Source organism: Tenrec ecaudatus, chromosome 16 (assembly GCF_050624435.1).
Source record: "Tenrec ecaudatus isolate mTenEca1 chromosome 16, mTenEca1.hap1, whole genome shotgun sequence".
NCBI classification, from domain to species: domain Eukaryota; kingdom Metazoa; phylum Chordata; class Mammalia; order Afrosoricida; family Tenrecidae; genus Tenrec; species Tenrec ecaudatus.
This window is the reverse complement of record NC_134545.1, coordinates 6,236,255-6,253,439: the sequence shown is the minus strand read 5'-3', so window position 1 is coordinate 6,253,439 and position 17,185 is coordinate 6,236,255. Positions and strand designations below refer to the sequence as shown.

The following is a 17,185-nucleotide window of genomic DNA, read 5'->3' as shown; positions in this document are numbered from 1 at the left end:
GCTAGGGAGGACCCAGAGGGAAGCAGGAGCCACCCACCATAGGGTCCCCTCTTGGGGCCTTCCTGAGGATGACTGCTCTCTTCCTGTCCACTCCGTCTTCCCTGGGTAGGCACCACGGACCCTGAGGAAGGGGTCCCCGTCTGCGATTGGCCTGTGAGCCTCCGTAAGGTGCCTCCTCATCCTCTCCTGGAAGGTTGCAGTGTGCATTGCACTCTGAGAAGCTTCCCCCACCAGAAAGAAGCCGCTGGACCATGTCCCGGCCTGGTCTTCCCCAACCTCTGGGAAGCCTTTTGTGATGTCTTGATGACACAATTGTACGTGTTGCACCTTTGCCACTTGACTTGAGATTGCTACTGGGCTTGGGGAGGGAAGCCAGTTACCGGGAAAGCGCGGTTGGCCCTGGTCCGGACCCCATCTGGGACCTGCTCCCTGTTGGAAGGGTTTGTTCTTGGACTCCTCCCTGCTTGTGTGTGTGTTCAGCGCCACCTATTGGCTACTGAGATTTGACAGAAGCAGCAAGGCGTGGGGGAGTGGGGTGATCAGTGGAACATGCTGAAATGCTACCCATTTGTGCAGAAGTTTGACCATATTTATCACTGACATCGAAGAAACGAGAAGAGGAACATCCGCAAACAGGCCTTTCCCTGTTTGTTTCTGGCTTTAAGATCTCTCTCGGTAGCTGTATCTTCCTGGCCCTTGGCCGGCAGTGATTGAGCTGTGGTGTGGGTGTGAGTTGTCCTCCCTGGGCTGTGCTCTGACTGCCAGAGCCCCCTTTTCTCAAGGAACAAGGCACAGGTCAAGCCAGCATTGTTTATAACCCCCAAGTTAGTGCTTCCCAGATGCCATCTGCCTGGCAGATAGGAGGTTGCTAGGAGATCTTGTGGAGGAGGGAAAAATGAGCTGACTTTTCCCCAAGGTGCACCCTCATAGTCTTTGGAACCCCAGCTGGTGGCATGGATTTCTGTGAGAGCCATGAGGGGTGGTAGGGAGCTCTGCAGCCTCCTGAGGGGCTCCCAGGCACTCCTGCACCCCCGCCTGCTTGTTTCCAGAAGACAGCAAGAAGTTGTCTACTTCTCTATTTGTGTGCGTGTGTGTACAGACACACATTTCTGTATATTTCACACATGCACATTTGGTGTGTTAGCCCGTACAGTACCATGAAATATACAAACAGCTCAGGTAAAGGTAAAAGCCCTTTAACCTGTCTTCCTCCCCTCTGCCAGTCCTGCTTCCCTCCCCTGACATTGTTTTAACATGAGATTTAATGCATATGACATATCATTCCGTATTTCAGTCACGTCAAGTAGAATTGTCAGTTGCCACCATAAAAGGGCCTGTTGACCGCTGCATCCTTATTTATACATGGACTCTGCTCGTGATGTCCCGCAGCTTGCTTGCTTCTCAACGACATGTCCGGGGCTCTTGCTAGGTGAGAGCATCTCCCTCTCTGGGTCAACAGAGGTCACTGAACAGCTCTCTGCAGAATGCTGGCACCGAGGTTCATTGAACTGCTTTCCCTCGTCCACGGGCCTTTCGGTTACTTCCAATGTTTTTTACCACTACAAATGAAAACTAAGTGCAATTTGAATGCAGTATTTTTTATATTGGGTACAATTTATGACCATAGTTTTGTTGTTTACCTTATTTTTTGAAGCCACAGAAACGTAAATATCGAAAGCTCATCAATGGTTTGATTATCTGCCATATTTTGTTTATGACAACAGTAAAAAACCCTACTCTGCTCCTTTGCTCATTAATGACGTGTCTGGGAGTGACAGATGCCAAGGTGCCAGGCCAGAGGAACGCTGATTTTGTGCTGGCTGAGGGTGCGTGGGAACGTGGCTGGGCCACGATTCTCAGTGGCTTGGCAGCTCACTCTCCATTTTCACATTAACGCCGATGGTCACATGGTGACCCAGTCCAGGGAACTCCACCATGGTGATCAGGATGGAGTGGGTGTGCTGTGAAAGATGGGATTTCCTCTCCTGTTTGGCTCCAGGCTCCTGCAACGATGGTTGCTGGTTTGTTACTCGTCCTTCCAGATAGAGCCTTGGTAAGCCGGAGCACGGCGTACACAGTCTCTCTTTGTTTGCACTTGGTTTTCTGATCCTGCAATTGGTTTGAGGTGGATTTGGACATGTCAGCCTATCCCATTCTGGTTTCTTTGTTAACCGAGGTGTCGTTCTTGGAGATTCTGGTACAGGGGCTTGGTGGTCTCCATCCCCACTTTCCAAATGGAGAACATGCCATTCCCAAAGAAACCCGTGGCCCCCAAGCGGCTCTTGGTTTCCGCAGCCTGTCAGTCACAAGGCTGCTGTTGTATGAGGTGGGATGTAGGTCTGTAACCAGCTGTTTCCTGCATGTGTAGGGGGTTTCCAGCCTTTTATTGCTGTCAACAATGCTGCGATCATCCTTGCTATTACAAGGAAGCCCCCTGGTACTTTAGACATGTGTGAGCCTGTCTGGAGGATCAAGTCTTAGCAGTAAAACTTTCTGGGCTAAAAGGCATGTGTATCTTTCACTGTTTTACTTGCTGGTCACTGCCAGGTTACTCCCTGGAGAGGGCCACTGACTGACACTGCCGCTCCAGTCGTCCCAGACATCTAAGGTGACCAGACTTTAACATGGGTAAAGCGGGACACCATTGATAAAACTCAGATCCTGGCGAAATAGCCACATGGCAGCCGGAAACTGCATACCCTAGCTTGTCGTGCATTCTTTCCAAAAATCGGGACTTTTTAAAAATGCCATGGGACGCAGGAAAAATTGTTCAACAGCGGTACATCTGGTCACCTTACAGACATCTCCTTCCTCAGAGCATCCCTGTCCTGGTTCCCTCCCCTCCCCTCCCAATTCTGAGAGGTGACATGGCTCACCCATTAGTTTGAGTTCCATTGTCGTGGCTGAGGGAGGTGGGGTGCGTCTTTCCTGGAAGGTGTCAGTTCTCGGCTCCTTTTCCCTGCCTCTCTGAGGCTGTGGTGTTTTCAGTGCTCACTGCCCTGCTGGAACTCAGCGGAGCGGCTCTGCAGTTCTTGATACCTGGATGGGAGGGGGCGCCCCCTGTGGGAAAGGGAGGCCACCGGCCCACAGCAGAGAGGAAAGGAAGAGACTTCATGGCCAGGGGGCATTTTGCAACGTCAGGCCTCTTGGGAAGAAGGTCAATCCCTGTAGATAATTAAGGTGCCTTCATAGCTTACTGTTCTGTCTTGCTCTTGGGTTTACCACGTGTGTGTACAGAGTCATTTAATCCTTATTAAAACTCTCTGGGTGTGTGGGGCTGGCATTCTGAGTGTCAGAAAAGTAAAGTGGTAGCCGTGTAGGTTGGAGGGGTAGCTCAAGAGCTCCCTTTGCTGCCTGGTGTCCAGGGCAGGAACAGCTGATGCCAACAGGGAGGGGCAGGCCTGCTGAGAAAGGGGTGTGTGTGCACTCTCCTGGGACCCCTATCCTTTTGGGCAAGGGCAGCGGTGGTTTGTCTGACCCTCCTGCCCCAGAGATTGATCCTTGGCCTGGTCGGGTTCCAGGTGGGCTGCATGCAGGGAGAAACCTGTGGGCCCTGCGCCTGTCCCCAGGCTGTCCCGCGTGGGTCTGCAGCAGCAGCGAGGTTGTGTCACAGAGAGCACCCCTCAGTAGAAACCCCAAACCATGCCATGCCCCTCTGAGGACCACGCTGGAGTTGTTGGGAGAGGAAGCCCTGAGAAGACCGCTGCTGACCGCTTCTTGCCCACTGCTGGCTGACTTTACAGTGGACCTCCCCCAGCCCCTGGAGAGTGGAATGAGCCCGCTGCAGGCCAGGGTCTGACTCCCTGCACAGGACATGGTGACACCCACAGACGGTCCTGGAGAGCTCAGAGAGCTGGTCTGGAGCCCTGATGTGCCCGGAGAGGGTCCTCATAGGTTACTCCGGTGAAAGCACTTGAGCTGGGGGCCACGTGTGGAGGGCCTCACTGGTGCTGATGTCCCTGCATTCTGGGTGCCTCTTGGGGACTGGCAGAGGAGGTGGGCCAGGACCAGCTGGTTATTCTGTGGTTGAGGTTTCTGTTTATCTTTGCTGAAGTGGACAGTCCATTCCCACCTGTGTGCCACCAGCTGTCGGCCCATGGCCAGTCCTGGACCGTCCACTTCCTGCCCCAGCTCATGTTGGGAGGACCCCGAAGCCTGGAGCTCATCCAGGCTTGGAATTTTAGGGTGCTGACTTGATGTGAAAGTCCTTGAGGAGGAACCGCCGAGGGTCTCAAATTCTCCATCTTGCCTTTCAGTGGGAAGCTGGTGTCTCCGAAGTGGAAGAATTTCAAAGGCCTGAAGCTCCAGTGGCGGGACAAGATCCGGCTCAATAACGCCATCTGGCGGGCGTGGTACATGCAGTGTAAGTGCCCCCCGTGGGCCCAGGGCTGTGGCAGAAGAGGAGGGTGTTGGGAAAGCTGTAGCAGAGAGGGGCCAAGAAGCAGGCACAGCACTTGCGCAGATCCAGCGGGTGTGTGATGCCGGGTGTGCGCCTTGGCCACTTGGACTCCTGCCCTCCAGCCTGGCCCCATGGCATCCCCAAGTGAAGGGGTGGGGTCGGTCGGGAGCGTGCCCCTCCAGGGCTCCTGGCTACAGTGCCTGTCCTGCCCATTCTCCACCCAGATTTGGAGAAACGCAAGAACCCCGTGTGCCACTTTGTCACTCCCCTTGACGGCTCCGTAGACGCTGATGAGCATCGCAGACCAGAGGTACGGGGGAGGGGCAGAGGGGTGCTCAGCGGTCCCTCTTGTTCCAGGAAGATGCAGAGAGGCCGGGAGGCAGGCACGCTGGGTGCTGTGAGGAGGGCTCGAGCAGGGTGCTCCTCAGCCCGCCCGCCCTGCCGAGCCGAGCCTCTGCTGTGGTGCTTCAGCATGGCCTCTGGGCATCAGGGAGGCCTTTGACTCATTGCAAGGCACGTGTGAGTGTTTGTTAGTTAACAGATTCATTTTATCCCCATAACACACAATTCCGTAGTTCTGTCATATCAAGAAAAGGTGCACAATCATTACCACAATCGATTTTAGGGCATGTTCTTCCTTGTCCTCGTTCACGTGAAATTGTGGACTGCTTCACAAGTGTGCGTGTCACCTGTCTCTGTGTGGTTCCAGTATGTCAGTGCATGTTCTGCTGTGTTCTTACCAAGGCACACATTTTTGGCTGTCTCGCGATCGATCCTCTCGCAGTGGGAGAGAAGCCCATTGAGGGAGCACAAAGGCTCCGCACCGCAGTGGCTCCATCTTTCCACGCTCGCTTCAAGTGGTGCCGGCCTGCGTGCACACGCATGCATAGGCAGGGCCTGGAAGAGTACGTGGAAGTAGCAGGATTCTCTGGGGAATTAGGGCTGAGTAGGATCCCCGAAGAGGGGTGCTCCTTCACTGTTAAAATTTTGTTCAGGCGTCTCACTTTTATGATACAAGGGGAAACGCCCCTCTACCAAAAGGCCATTTTGGGTCAGTGAGTCATGGTCAGCATTGGCAGTGCTGAGGTACATCATGCTCTTGGGTCCACAAGCAGTGTCTCCCTTTGATAAAGCACCTCCCCTGTGACCTGAAAGACCCCTGCCCAGAGGCAGACTGGAAAGGAACTTGGCTGGTGGTTCAGATCCACCCGGTGCCATCTCGGCCAGACGTTGTGGGGCCTGCTTTTGAAACACCAGCCCAGCTCTCTGCTGATGCCCACAGGCTGCCAGTAACGGGGTGGGGGCAGTTTATGCCTGCCATGATTGACTGTTTGTCTTTGCCCCTTGGCAGTGGGAAAGTGGCTGGCAGCAAGTCAGTCTCTCTAGGGCTGGGGTGGGGAACCCTGCTTCCTGCCCAGGCATCCAGCTTCCCAGGGTGGCCCACCCGCCCAGGCACTGGGAGACCTCAGGTTTCGACAGGAGGGTGCAGGTTCTGGTGGGGGCCAGCTGTGGTGCAGCTGTGCAGGCTGTGCTTTGTGACATCAGGGGGCCTGCTGGCGGGCTCGCTGTCCCCTCACCCACTGCTCTGTGTCTGACAGGCCATCAGCACCGAAGGGAAGTACTGGAAAAGCCGCATTGAGATCGTCATCAGAGAATATCACAAGTGGAGAACCTACTTCAAGAAGAGGGTATTTGCTGCTGCCCCGCAGGGGAGGGCAGGACACGGCCGGGATGGCCCATGGGGCCCGCTGCAGCCACACACTCTGTCCTCGCCCCCCCCCCCACCCCCGTGGGCTGGAGCTAACGGGCACTGCCCCAGACTGGGCTGCAGACTTTTGCTCCCGCTCTTGTTGTTGTGGGTTGTGCAGGCACCTCCCTTGCTCCTTGAGGGGTGTGCCTGAGGACCTCACCCCCTGCTCCCTTGCCCTTCAGGGCCTGAGGGACCCTTTGTTGCTCTCTTTCCCTCCAGCTACAGCAGCACAAGGATGAGGACCTGTCAAGCCTGGCCCAGGTAGGTGAGCCCTCCCAGGTTGGGGAAGCCCTGTTGGGGGTGGGGTAGCAGAGGGAGGGCCCTGGACTCTGCCTCAGGCCAGAGAAGGGGCTGCGCCTTTCCTCCCATCTGGGAGGGCCTATGAAAGCCCTGGACATCCCAGTTCTCAGCTTCAGAGAGCTGGGCTGAAGGCTGTTCCCTCCACCCCTGCCCAGTGCCATGCGCCTGGGACCCCGGAGGCCCATGTTGCCCTCTTTCTCTCCCCCCACCCCCCCCCAAAGCAGGATGAGGACATGCTCTATTGGCACAAGCACAGCGATGGCTGGAAGAGCCCAGTCCCCATGGAAGAGGAGCCCCTGCTGGACACAGACATGCTCATGTCCGAGTTCAGCGATACCCTCTTCTCCACACTCTCTTCGCACCAGCCCGCTGCCTGGCCCAACCCCCGGGAGATAGGTCAGTGACACCTTACCAGGCCTGCTGCCAGGCACTCTGCACCTGCTTCAAGCCAGTATGCAAGGGGGGAGGAGGGGGCGGCCAGCCCTGTGGGACACAAGCCCCCACGTGCCCCTAGTGGGTGAGGGCTGCCAGTGGAGCCCCTCTGGGACAGCCACTGTGTGGCTCTGGCTGCTACTACGCTGGATGCCTAAGGAGAGAAAGAAGTCCGCTTCCTGGGTTTCTGAGGGAGGCCCCAGGGAGGCCGTGTGGGAGCCTGAACCTCCAGTGACCTTTCTCTCCTGCCTTCAGAGGGCAGGGCAAGGCCACCACAAAGCTGCCCAAGATAGAACCCCCATGGGCTCCCAGGGCACCCTGTGAAGTGTGAGCAGGGCCCTGCTGTGGCCCGAGGAGGGGCTGACCCGATCCTGCCTGCCCCACAGCGCACCTGGGAAATGCAGACATGATCCAGCCAGGGCTGATGCCGCTGCAGCCCAACCTGGACTTCATGGACACCTTCGAGCCCTTCCCAGGTGAGCTGTGGGGCCAGGACCGGCCCGGGGCTCCCCTTCCATAGTCGCTGCACGGCCCCCACACTTCTCTGGGACACTGGACCAGGTCCCCTGTGAGCGAGCTGACAGTGGCTCAGTGTCAGTGTGTTGTTGCTCTGAAGCAGTCCCTGATCTGTTCCAGCCTCAGACTGGTTGGCCCTGGGTGAGCAGTTTCCCCTGTGAGCAGCAGGGGGCGCTGAAGGCACAGCTGCCGCCCCACCTTTCTCCCGTCACACTAACATCCTGGTGCATAGTGGTGACCGGCTGGGGTGCTCATCTCAAGGTCAGCGGTTCACAGCCACCAGCCGCTCGAGGGGAGAGCGTGTTACCGTCTCTGAGCCCCTGCACTTGCTCTCTAGGTATGACTTGAAAGACTCGCTATGATTCAGAGTCGACTCCCAGGCAGTTGGTTTAGAGCTGGTTGTGTGTTTGGGCCTGGGAGCCTGTCGGAGCCCAGGCTGGCTGGTGCTGACTGAGGGCCACCCGCCTCCTGCAGTGTGCCCTCTCCTGTGGGTCAGGTGGGGCCTCAGGAGGATGAGGAGCTCACAGGCCTGGCTTGTCTTTCAGACCTCTTTTCATCCAGCCGCTCCATCTTTGGCTCCTTGCTGCCCGCCCCCGGCCCACCCCCGGCCCCTGATCCCAGCAGCCCCCCAGCCCAGGTATGAGGCCCGTCATCCCGACTATCTGTGTCATGTCTTGAGGGTGTGTCAGGAAGTGCCTGCGCCCGCTCTGTGCAGACCGGCTCAGATGGGGCGTCCTGGGTAGAGAGAAACGCTGACCTTCCGTAAAAACAGTCTCCGTGCCCGTTCCACTCTGCCCCCCAGTGGTGGTGGTTGGTTCCTAGGCCCTCGGGCTGCGTGGCTGAGTGAGACAGTGTGCGCTGGAGGTCCCAGTAACCTGGCACTGCCGTCCTGCACCTGGCTCTATGGACAGTCGATCCCAGGTTGCCTCTCCATGGAGGCGAAAGCTGACACATGAGCTGTCCTGGGGCCCTGAGAGCAGCTGTCGACCAGCCTGTTTCTGCCCTGTAATGAAAGATGGCAGGGTCCCAGGAGACCTGAGAAACCAGATAATGCCAGCCGGCATCCAGCGGTGGGGCCAGACCGCGTGGGAGCCAGTTGGTGGTCGGTTCCTGATGGAAACAACCTGTGGGCCCCCAGGGAACCTAGTGACAGGGTTCGTCCCAGCTCCTGGTGCCCATGGGCGGGAGTTGGTGTATAGCCCCAGAGAGCAGAAGGCATGCCTGACCCCAGCCCCTCTCCTCATCTCAGGAAGACATTCTGCCCACACCTGCCCTCCCCACTGTGAGCCTCACGGACAGCTTCCCTGCATCCCCAGCCGCCGCCTCGCTGGGCCCCTCGGAGCAGCAGAGCTGTGACCTCAGGCCTCCCACGGGGAGCCCCTTCGTCCAGCCTGCAGACTTTGGCCCCTCAGAGCCCCCGCTGAATGTCTCACAGCCCTACCTCCCCGTTTTCACCATGCCCCTCCTCTCTCCCAGTCCTGCCCCGCCAGCCTCCCCAGGGTTGCCCCTGGGTCCTCCACCCACCACTGTGCTGAGCTCCCCAGCACCCTCCACCTTCCTGCACACACACAAGTTTGGAGCCAGCAAGCCCCTCTCTGTTATCACCCACACGGCCTCTGCCACCCTCACCCACGATGCCTCTGCCACCACCTTCAGCCAGAGCCAGGGCCTGGTGATCACCACCTGCCCCCCCAGCCCCGCTGCCTCCCCCTGCGGCCTGACGTTGCCTCCTATTATCCGGCCCCCACAGGCTGGCACGCCCCAACCATGCTTGACTTTCGTGTCCCCTAAACCTGTATCCTTGAGTGGGGGGAGGCCCAAGCAGCCCCCAAAAATAGTGCCTGCTCCCAAACCAGAGCCCGTGTCCTTGGTGTTGAAGAGCGCCTGCATCACCCCAGGTGAGTCGCTCATGGGGAAACTGGGCTCCCGGCCTGCAGTTGCTCCCCTCTGGGCACACACTGCAGTGTTCTTGCTGCTCCGGTGGCTTTGTCGCTGGCAGGAGGGCTTGTGTGTTCCTGGCGGTCCTGCCACTCGGCCTGGGCTCTCATGCCCTCCTGCACTGTCAGCGGCCTTTCCAGGTCAGCCACAAGCCATGATTATGACGTCGGGCCCCCTGAAGAGGGAAGGGAGCGTGTCCCAGTCCAGTGTGGTCATCGCACCTGCTGCCATTGCCAGGGTGAGGCGGCGGGCTGGCCTGTCGTGGGAAGACCCGGGTCCTGGGCAGAGCCTGTGTGCTGGTCACACAGCTGGCCCTGCCCCACTGTGTGTGTGCCAGTGATTGTTCTCCGTCTCTGCAGGCTCCTGGAGTCAGGGAGTTCCGAAGTGGCATCTTGGTGGCAGAGCTTGGTCACACCCCAGGCAGCCAGCCGTCTGGGCTCTTCTCCCCAAGCGCCATGCCAGACACCCTGGCGAAGGGTGAACAGGGCCTCCTACATGGGGTGGGAACCCCACTCCCCACTGCAGGTCCCAGTGAGTGTCCACTCCAGTGTCACAGCATGGAGTGATACCGGGGGGCAGGGGCAGGGGTCCAAGGTGGGATCCTTTGCAGGACCCCAGGCCTCAGGATGGTGCTAAGCTGCCAGTTCTGGTCCCGGAGGGAGCCAAGAGTCCATGTGGACAGCAGGGTCTCCTTTTTCCTCCTCAGGCCGTGACTGCCCCGGCTCCGGGCAGGCATCTCCGTGTACCTCTGAACAGAGCCCCAGCCCCCAGTCTCCCCAGAACAGCTGCTCAGGGAACTTGGCAGACCCCAAGAACGTGGTGTTAAAGGTAGCCCCTGTCCAGTCTGGGTTCCCTGTGGGGTGAGGGTGGGAGCCCGGGAGAAGGCTGCCTGAGCAAGTGTCTGCATACTGCACCCCCAGCACGCCGGGAAGGAGAGCTGCCCCAGCATGGGGCACCACACACATTGGAGGGGCTGCTGTAATTGGTAGCCCCCACGTCCCCTGCTCCCACCCCAGCACTGTCTCACCGATGGTGGAGACCGCTGTCTGGACCCCAGCCTTTCCCCCAGCACCACTGCCCACTATTCCTGGGGGGCAGCATCAGAGAGCGGGGCCCGGACATGACATCTGAAGCCCCTCAGCACGTTGGCACCATGGCCACGTACTGGCATGCCGGTTCCGCTTGGCTGTGGTGGTGCCCCGTCCCTGGTCTCGCCCCACATAGCCCCTCACAGGAGCCCTTCGGCTCTTTGTGACGTCCCTCCAGCCATGCCCCTCTGTGGCTTGGGTCTCAGTGACAGTCGTGTCCCGGCAGACCCGGCAAATGAAGCACATCTCCGCCGAGCAGAAGAGGCGCTTCAACATCAAGATCGGGTTCAACACCCTCAACAGCATGATCTCCAATAGCTCCAAGCTGGTGAGCTGCCAAAGCACGTGGGGGCCAGGGCCAGGGCCAGGGCCGTGGCTCCTTCCTGTGCCTCTGCTCTGACTCCCCCACCCCACCCCTGCAGACCAGCCACGCCATCACCCTGCAGAAGACGGTGGAGTACATCACCAAGCTGCAGCAGGAGCGGGCCCAGCTGCAGGAGGAGGCCCGGCAGCTGCGAGAGGAGGTCGAGGCCCTCAACGCCACCATCATGTGAGGCTGGGCCGCCCTTGCTGCCCTCTCTGCCCCCCAGGCCCCACCCCGCCCCCACTGCTTCAAAGCTGCCCTCCTTATAATGCAGCTCCTGCCAGCAGCTGCTTCCTGCCACCGGGGTCCCTGTCACCCGGCGCCAGTTTGATCACATGAGAGACATGCTTGGGGAGTATGTGAAGAGCCGGACGCTGCAGAATTGGAAGTTCTGGATTGTATCTTTGGTTTGTGTGCCTCCCCCTACCCCAGCCAGGGCAGTGGGAAAGCAGCAGGACCACCTGCTCTGTGGGAAGACAGACCCCTTGAGAAGATGGCCCTCAGGGGCTGCTGGGGAGGAAGGGTTGGAGGCCGAGTTGGGCAATGAGCAGGAAGGTCAGTGCTCGGCCAGTTCGGGGCAGCAGAGCGAGAAGCCAGAGGGACCCCTCAAGCCGGCAGGCAGTACCTTGGCGGCTCAGAGTGCTGGCACAGGGGGGCATAAGGCGCCCTCTGAGACAGGCAGGACCCAGGAGAGGACAGCCAGGTGTGGACCCCGCTCCCTCATGCCGTCTCTGGCAGTTGAGGTCATTTACCTTGTACCCCGCTTTTGATGGAAGGGGGTTCCTAGCAGGGGCGGCTCTCCTGCCATGCTACCTGCTCTCAGCGCTGCATTCTAGGGAGGTAGGCTGCCCCTTGGGGGCCTTTAGGGCTGATGGTCAGAGCACAGCTGTGGGAGTGGGCAGAGTCATCGACAGTGGCAAGGCCGCTGGCCTGTGTCCTTGCTGGTGGGTGACCTGAGGCCCCTGTATCCTTGCTGGTGGGTGACCTGAGGCCAGAGTGACAGCCACCGGCCCCAGTGCCCACTCTTCACAGGAGACACAGACACACCTGCACGTGCCCAGCCCTGCCAGGGCCTCCCCCAGCCTGCGCAGGCGTAGGCCCTCGGGCACAAACACAGGTGCCCTCTCGAGGTTTCTCAAGTGTCTGTGGACAGTTAGCAGCCAGTCCCTGCTTGGACTTGTCCTTGACCCGGCGCGTGCAGTTTAGCAGCATTCTGCAGCCGCTCTTCGAGTCCTTCAAGAGCATGGTGTCCACCAGCAGCCCGGAGGAGCTGCACCGCACCGCGCTCTCCTGGCTCGACCAGTGCTGCTCGCTGCCTGTCCTCCGGCCCAGTGAGTAGGGGCGCTGGAGGCCTGGGGCGGAAAGAAAGGTCCCTGGGAGGAGATGTGCGCAGCCAGGCCAGCCCCATAGCCAGCACCTGCGTCTCGATGGGCAGCCTGTTGACGCAGCAGCTGAAGCACTTGGCTGGGAAGAGAAAGGGGTTCACACCCACCAGCCCCCCCGGGAGGAAGAGGTGCTCATCTGCGTGTGTCCAGATGGCAGCCTCGGGGGCCTGAGGGGCAGCTGTGCTCTGAGCTGCAGGGGCGCGTCTGCATCAACACAGCAGCACTGGGGTTGAGGCTTGGGCCAGCTACTTTCAGGGATGTTGTCTTCTTGGGGTGAGTGAGCTGTCTCCACCTGCTGTGGCTTTAACAGCTGTCACAGCACTGGTTCCAGCTCGTGGCCACCCCCCAGGTGGCAGGGCAGAGATGAACTGTGTACCACTCCACAGCAACTCTTGTCTCAGAAATGTATCGCCAGGCCACCTCCTGTGAGCCTTCAGCCTCTGGTTAGCAGCCGAGCAGATTAAGTTTCTGCTCCTCAGGGACTCCAGACAGAGAATCCAGGGGCAGCATGTCAGGTCCAGGGGCTAGCATGAGACATATGGGGCTGCCGCCCGGCCAGAATAAAAAACAGGCTACAGGCAGCGTGAAGCACTCAGATGGGCAGTTGGAACCCTTGCAGTTGCTCTGTGGGAGAGAGACCAGGCACAGTGTTGGGCCCCCCAGGGCAGTCATCCTCTGTCCTGTAGGGCCACTCTGAGTCATACTCAGCTTGGGGACTGTGGCTTTAGCTGAGAAAGGCAGTGCCCAGGTGGTCCCAGCTCACCCTCCTTCCACCACCATTTCCTCGGTGGCTCCCCCAGAGGTTGTGTGTGTGTGTGTGTGTGTGTGTGTGTGTGTGTGTGTGTGTGTGTGCGCGCGTGCGCGCGCTAGCAGCAGACCCTAGGGCTTGCTGGCGCATGGGCACGGACAGCTCCTCCCTCCCTCCTGTCTTGCAGTGGTGCTGACCACCCTCCGCCACCTGAGCACCACCACCTCCGTCCTGACAGACCCGGCCCGGCTGCCCGAGCAGGCGTCCAAGGCTGTCGCCACACTTGGCAAGAGGGCGGGCGAGGCCTAGTGCTCAGCTGGCATGCGCTGCCTGAGACGCCTGGGAGAGGGGCTGTGCCCCCAGCTCTACCTGGCACAGAGCCTCAGGACTCCTGCCCTGACGGTCCCCCAGGCCGTCCTGCAGCAGGTGTGGTCCGGCCGACAGCCACGTTCCAGCTCAGGGCCCTTTGCTGTGAACTCTCACTCAGTGACTGACCTCAGTCACTAGTCCCCGCTGCCCTCAGGGAGCCCTGACAGGGACAGGCCTGCCCTGTCCAGCCCTGCCCCGCTGTAACCCCGACGCTGCTGCTCTCCCCCTGCCCGGTGGAGGTTCACATCCTCGAGGGCTTCCTGCCCATCTCTGGTCCCACTCGGCTGCCATCAGAGGCTGTCACTAGATCTGGACTTGACTTGGGCACAGTGGGCTGTCAGGGCGCGCCTTCGTCAGAGCCCTGGCACGAGAGCACTTGGGCATGCGTGCGTGCCGCCCTCACCAGGATACCTGGGTGCTAGGCCTGCTGTCGGGGTCTCGTTCCTCTGGTCCCCTCGGCAGAGCTCGGGGGAGTCCCCGCACCCTCTCAGGGCCACCTTGTGGACAGCTCTCCGCTCCACACTGCTCTCCCTCGACCTGCAGCTGAGGATGCCCCCTCTCGCTGCCGCTGCCGCCACCACCGCCATGCAGCTGGACCAAAGATGTCACCATCCACCTGTCTTGTGTGAAGTGAGAAATGGAATCTGGACAGGCAGCACTCTGAGGATCCAATCCGGGTATCTCCCAGGGGTCGCAGGTCAGACTCAGACGTCGCCAGCAGAGCTACTCCAGGTGGACCCTGGCTGAGGACACTGCAGGGGCTGCCCCACCGTCCTCTCCTCTGCCCAGAAGGGCACCTCTCAGGAAGCACCCTGGGCAGCAGTGTGCCCCTGCCCCTGCCACCGCCGAGGCCAGTGCATCTGGTGTTGCCCGAGCAGGGGTCTGCTCCCGGCAGGCTGTCTCAAGTTCAGAGGGTCGGAGTCCAGTCCCCCAGTGTGCAGCTCAGAGAGCAAAGCCTCTTGTTTGGGCTCAGGAGCCGAGAGGAAGGGTTTCCTGTGCTCACTGCTCCCTTGTTTGCACTCAGCCCAGCCTGAGAGAGCAGCTTCCAGAGCCTTCCTGAGGACAGCCCCAGACAGTTTCCTGGGAAATTGCAGCAGACATCACCGTCCACCCCAGGAAAAAGTGAAGATCCCCATGGCCAGAATCCTGCAAAGGTCAAAGGGAAACACAGGCAGCACCCAGCTGTGAGGGGCCCCCGGAGGCTCAGAGGGCCCTGAGCCCCACACACTCTTCTGAGAGATGCCCACTGCCCCCACGCAGCCACTCTCCCCACCCCAAACTCCGAGCTTAGAAGATGGGCCTCTGCCTTCCTAGCTACCTCTCCTGCCAACTCCCGTCCAGATTCCACGGCCCGCTGACCCTTCGAGGCGAGTGCGGGTGCGTCCTGGCCAGCCTTGGAAGCGGCGTGGTGCTGGTGCTCGTGCTGGTGCTGGCCAGGGGGGGTCGGTGGCCCACAAAGCCGGCTCTCCTGCTGCACAGCCTTCTGGCTCTTGTCCCCGGAGTTCCCTTGTCCATGACTCTGACCTTGACCTTGATCCCCACTGTGGGGCATGGGCAGGGGGCGGGGCCACGCTGTTTACACTCCTTCACCCCCATTCCGGTTGCTGCGCCCATAGTGAAACCTTTAAGTGCTGACGTTTGGAAACTAAGCACACCCAATGGAAAGGGACGGAAGCACGCTCTCTGCTGGGCATCTCCGCACCCTCGTGATGGTCGCAGACGTTGACAGAGCCAGGGTGCCCACTGAAGGTCTGCTTGTGACCTAGTCCATGCACCCATGTCTGCAGGTCAGTTCGTAGGACTTTCTGCTCCAGCTCATAGTGTTCCAGGTTGGGGGTGGGGGGGTTGTCTTGGTGCACAGGGCTCCTGAAAGCCTGGGCAGAGGGCGGGAGAGCCACAGGCAGCCCGGCACAGGGGAGGGGAGTCTGCTGAGAAACTCGACACTTGAGCTCCTTGCCCACAGCTAGGCACCAGGCCCAAGTGTCCAGGGCACCCCTTCCTCTCTGGATGGGGGCTCCTGCACCCTCAGCGACATCTGAGGAGCATGAATTCTCGGGCCCCATCAGAAGTCCTCAGTTATATGAGGAGGTGGGTGCTCGGGTGTCATTCTGCCCCCTCCTTCCCGTGCTTCAGAAGTCCCTTTCTCCTGTTGTCATCATCCCTTTGTGGTGGCCTTTACCTGTGTCTCGGACTCTCCGCCTTGCAGTTCCTGACAGACCTGAGGGAATTGGGCTGCTTGGGCCGGAGGTAGTCTTCCCCTTGATGGATGCCTGCCTCCGTGCTGTCGATGAGACTCGCCCAGGAGGAAGCTGGCAGGGCAGGGGTGTGTGCCTGTGAGGCATGCTCTGGGCCCTGGCCCTTGGAGGGCACAGAAGGGGTGAGCCCGTGCCTGAGGAGGGCACAGGCTGAAGGGGGTGGGAAGCTCAGTGGTACATGAGCCCATGCAGTGGGTGCTTTGGTCTGCCGGGGGGCTTCTGTCATCTGAGTGAGCCCTAGGGACCCTAGGAAGCAGAGCAGGGTGCCCAGAAACTTGGGAGAAGTGTATGAGCCTCTGCCGAGCAGGCCTGGAAGATAAGGGGGACGGGGACTGGCCAGCCACCTGCTGTCCATTGTGAGACTTGGCCGTCCCGGTCTCCCAGACAGGCCTATTGGCTTGCTGTCGCCTGTGAAAGCAGCCTTGGAGAAGGAAAGGGGGACTGTGAATGTTGGCGTGGGTGCCCCCAAATCCACGTGCATGTGTGTACGTCATGGCATTTCATGTTTCCTTTCCAGTTACGCAGCAGCAAGACTCCATTTCCTAGTCCCCTCCTGTTTCCACAAGCCTCCCCTGGGCACCGCTCACCCGGAGGCTTCTCCTGAGCGAGAGCTGGTGGTCCCGGCCGGTGGGAGCGGGTGGGGATCTGCAATTGTGCAGAGCTGGGAGACACTTCCATGGTTTACCTACTTGGGTGTCCCAGGCCCCTGCCCCACAGGCTCTGCGCCAGCGCAGCCCGCTCCAGCTGCAGACGATCGGGTCAGTGCTTCACCTCTTCTGTCCTCAGTGTTGGTTCTTTCAGGGTCCCTTTGAGGAGACAATTGCACCTCATGGTCTAAAACCGAGAGAAGGAGAGCCCCCCCACCCCCGGGGAATGGCTCTGTAGGCACCACCCTCCAGGCTCAGCTGTACCAACACTACAATGCAGTTTTTAAACCCGTTTGCCTCCAAGACAATAAAACGTTATTATTTTTGGAACAACCTGTGCCGCGTGATGTGTCCTGCACCCTTGTTGTGCTCTAGAGAGCTGGTAAGATGGGGAGCCTGCCCCAGAGGTGGGAGCTTCCATGGTGACGGGCTGCTTGCCTCCTGCACTGGGGGGTGGGGGGGGCGGGTGGAGGTCGGAGGCCGGGCTGGGTCCTGAGAGGTGTGTTACCACAGCAAGCCCTCCAGAGGCAGGCCTGACACAGCAAACTGCCCCGGGACTGACTGGTGGGGCAGCGGTTCTCCTGGGCTGGTGTCCCCACCCCGCCCCCCACAATACACAGCATATACACCCGTTTCCTCCTGTGGAACGTGGGCCATGTTGCACCTCCCTGTATGCTTCACCAGGGGCAGCCCACGTCTGTTCAGCTAGCAGGAAACTATACAGACGCATTTAGCTGCGTCATCATTCCTAGTGGCAGCCAGCCTCTGGCCCCAGCTCTGCTCATGGTGGCAGCCCCAAGGGCACGGGACCCGCAGGGGACTGCTGTCCCTTTTCCCACCTCCCTGGGCGGGGATCTGTCCATCAGTGTTTAACTCAGGAGCTCTTCTCTTTGCCATGTCCTCTCCCCTCAGCCTGGCCATTGTGCCTAGGCAGGGTGACTGATGGATGAGGAGATGGCCTGGTGACCCCAGGAGGCCGCCCCAGCCTGTGCCA

General features: G+C 59.9%; 1 protein-coding gene across 5 annotated transcripts in view; it reads left to right on the top strand.

Annotated features, from left to right (window-relative positions):
• MLXIP (MLX interacting protein) overlaps nt 1-16,524 on the top strand; it is a 59,102-nt gene extending 42,578 nt beyond the window's left edge. Inside the window, exons 2-17 of one of the 5 annotated variants that reach the window (XM_075535041.1) lie at nt 4,257-4,363; nt 4,624-4,709; nt 5,998-6,087; nt 6,369-6,410; nt 6,674-6,845; nt 7,268-7,357; nt 7,943-8,034; nt 8,647-9,295; nt 9,464-9,573; nt 9,695-9,866; nt 10,042-10,163; nt 10,650-10,751; nt 10,846-10,973; nt 11,062-11,185; nt 11,989-12,118; nt 13,108-16,524. In XM_075535041.1, coding sequence (XP_075391156.1) covers nt 4,257-4,363; nt 4,624-4,709; nt 5,998-6,087; nt 6,369-6,410; nt 6,674-6,845; nt 7,268-7,357; nt 7,943-8,034; nt 8,647-9,295; nt 9,464-9,573; nt 9,695-9,866; nt 10,042-10,163; nt 10,650-10,751; nt 10,846-10,973; nt 11,062-11,185; nt 11,989-12,118; nt 13,108-13,229 — 2,338 coding nt within the window. In that variant the 3' untranslated portion in view covers nt 13,230-16,524. Of the gene's footprint in view, nt 1-4,256; nt 4,364-4,623; nt 4,710-5,997; nt 6,088-6,368; nt 6,411-6,670; nt 6,846-7,267; nt 7,358-7,942; nt 8,035-8,628; nt 9,296-9,463; nt 9,574-9,694; nt 9,867-10,041; nt 10,164-10,649; nt 10,752-10,845; nt 10,974-11,061; nt 11,186-11,988; nt 12,119-13,107 lie in introns of all 5 variants that reach the window. The other 4 variants (XM_075535039.1, XM_075535040.1, XM_075535038.1 and 1 more) reach the window with 4 other exon arrangements.
• Nucleotides 16,525-17,185: the final 661 nt, after the last annotated feature.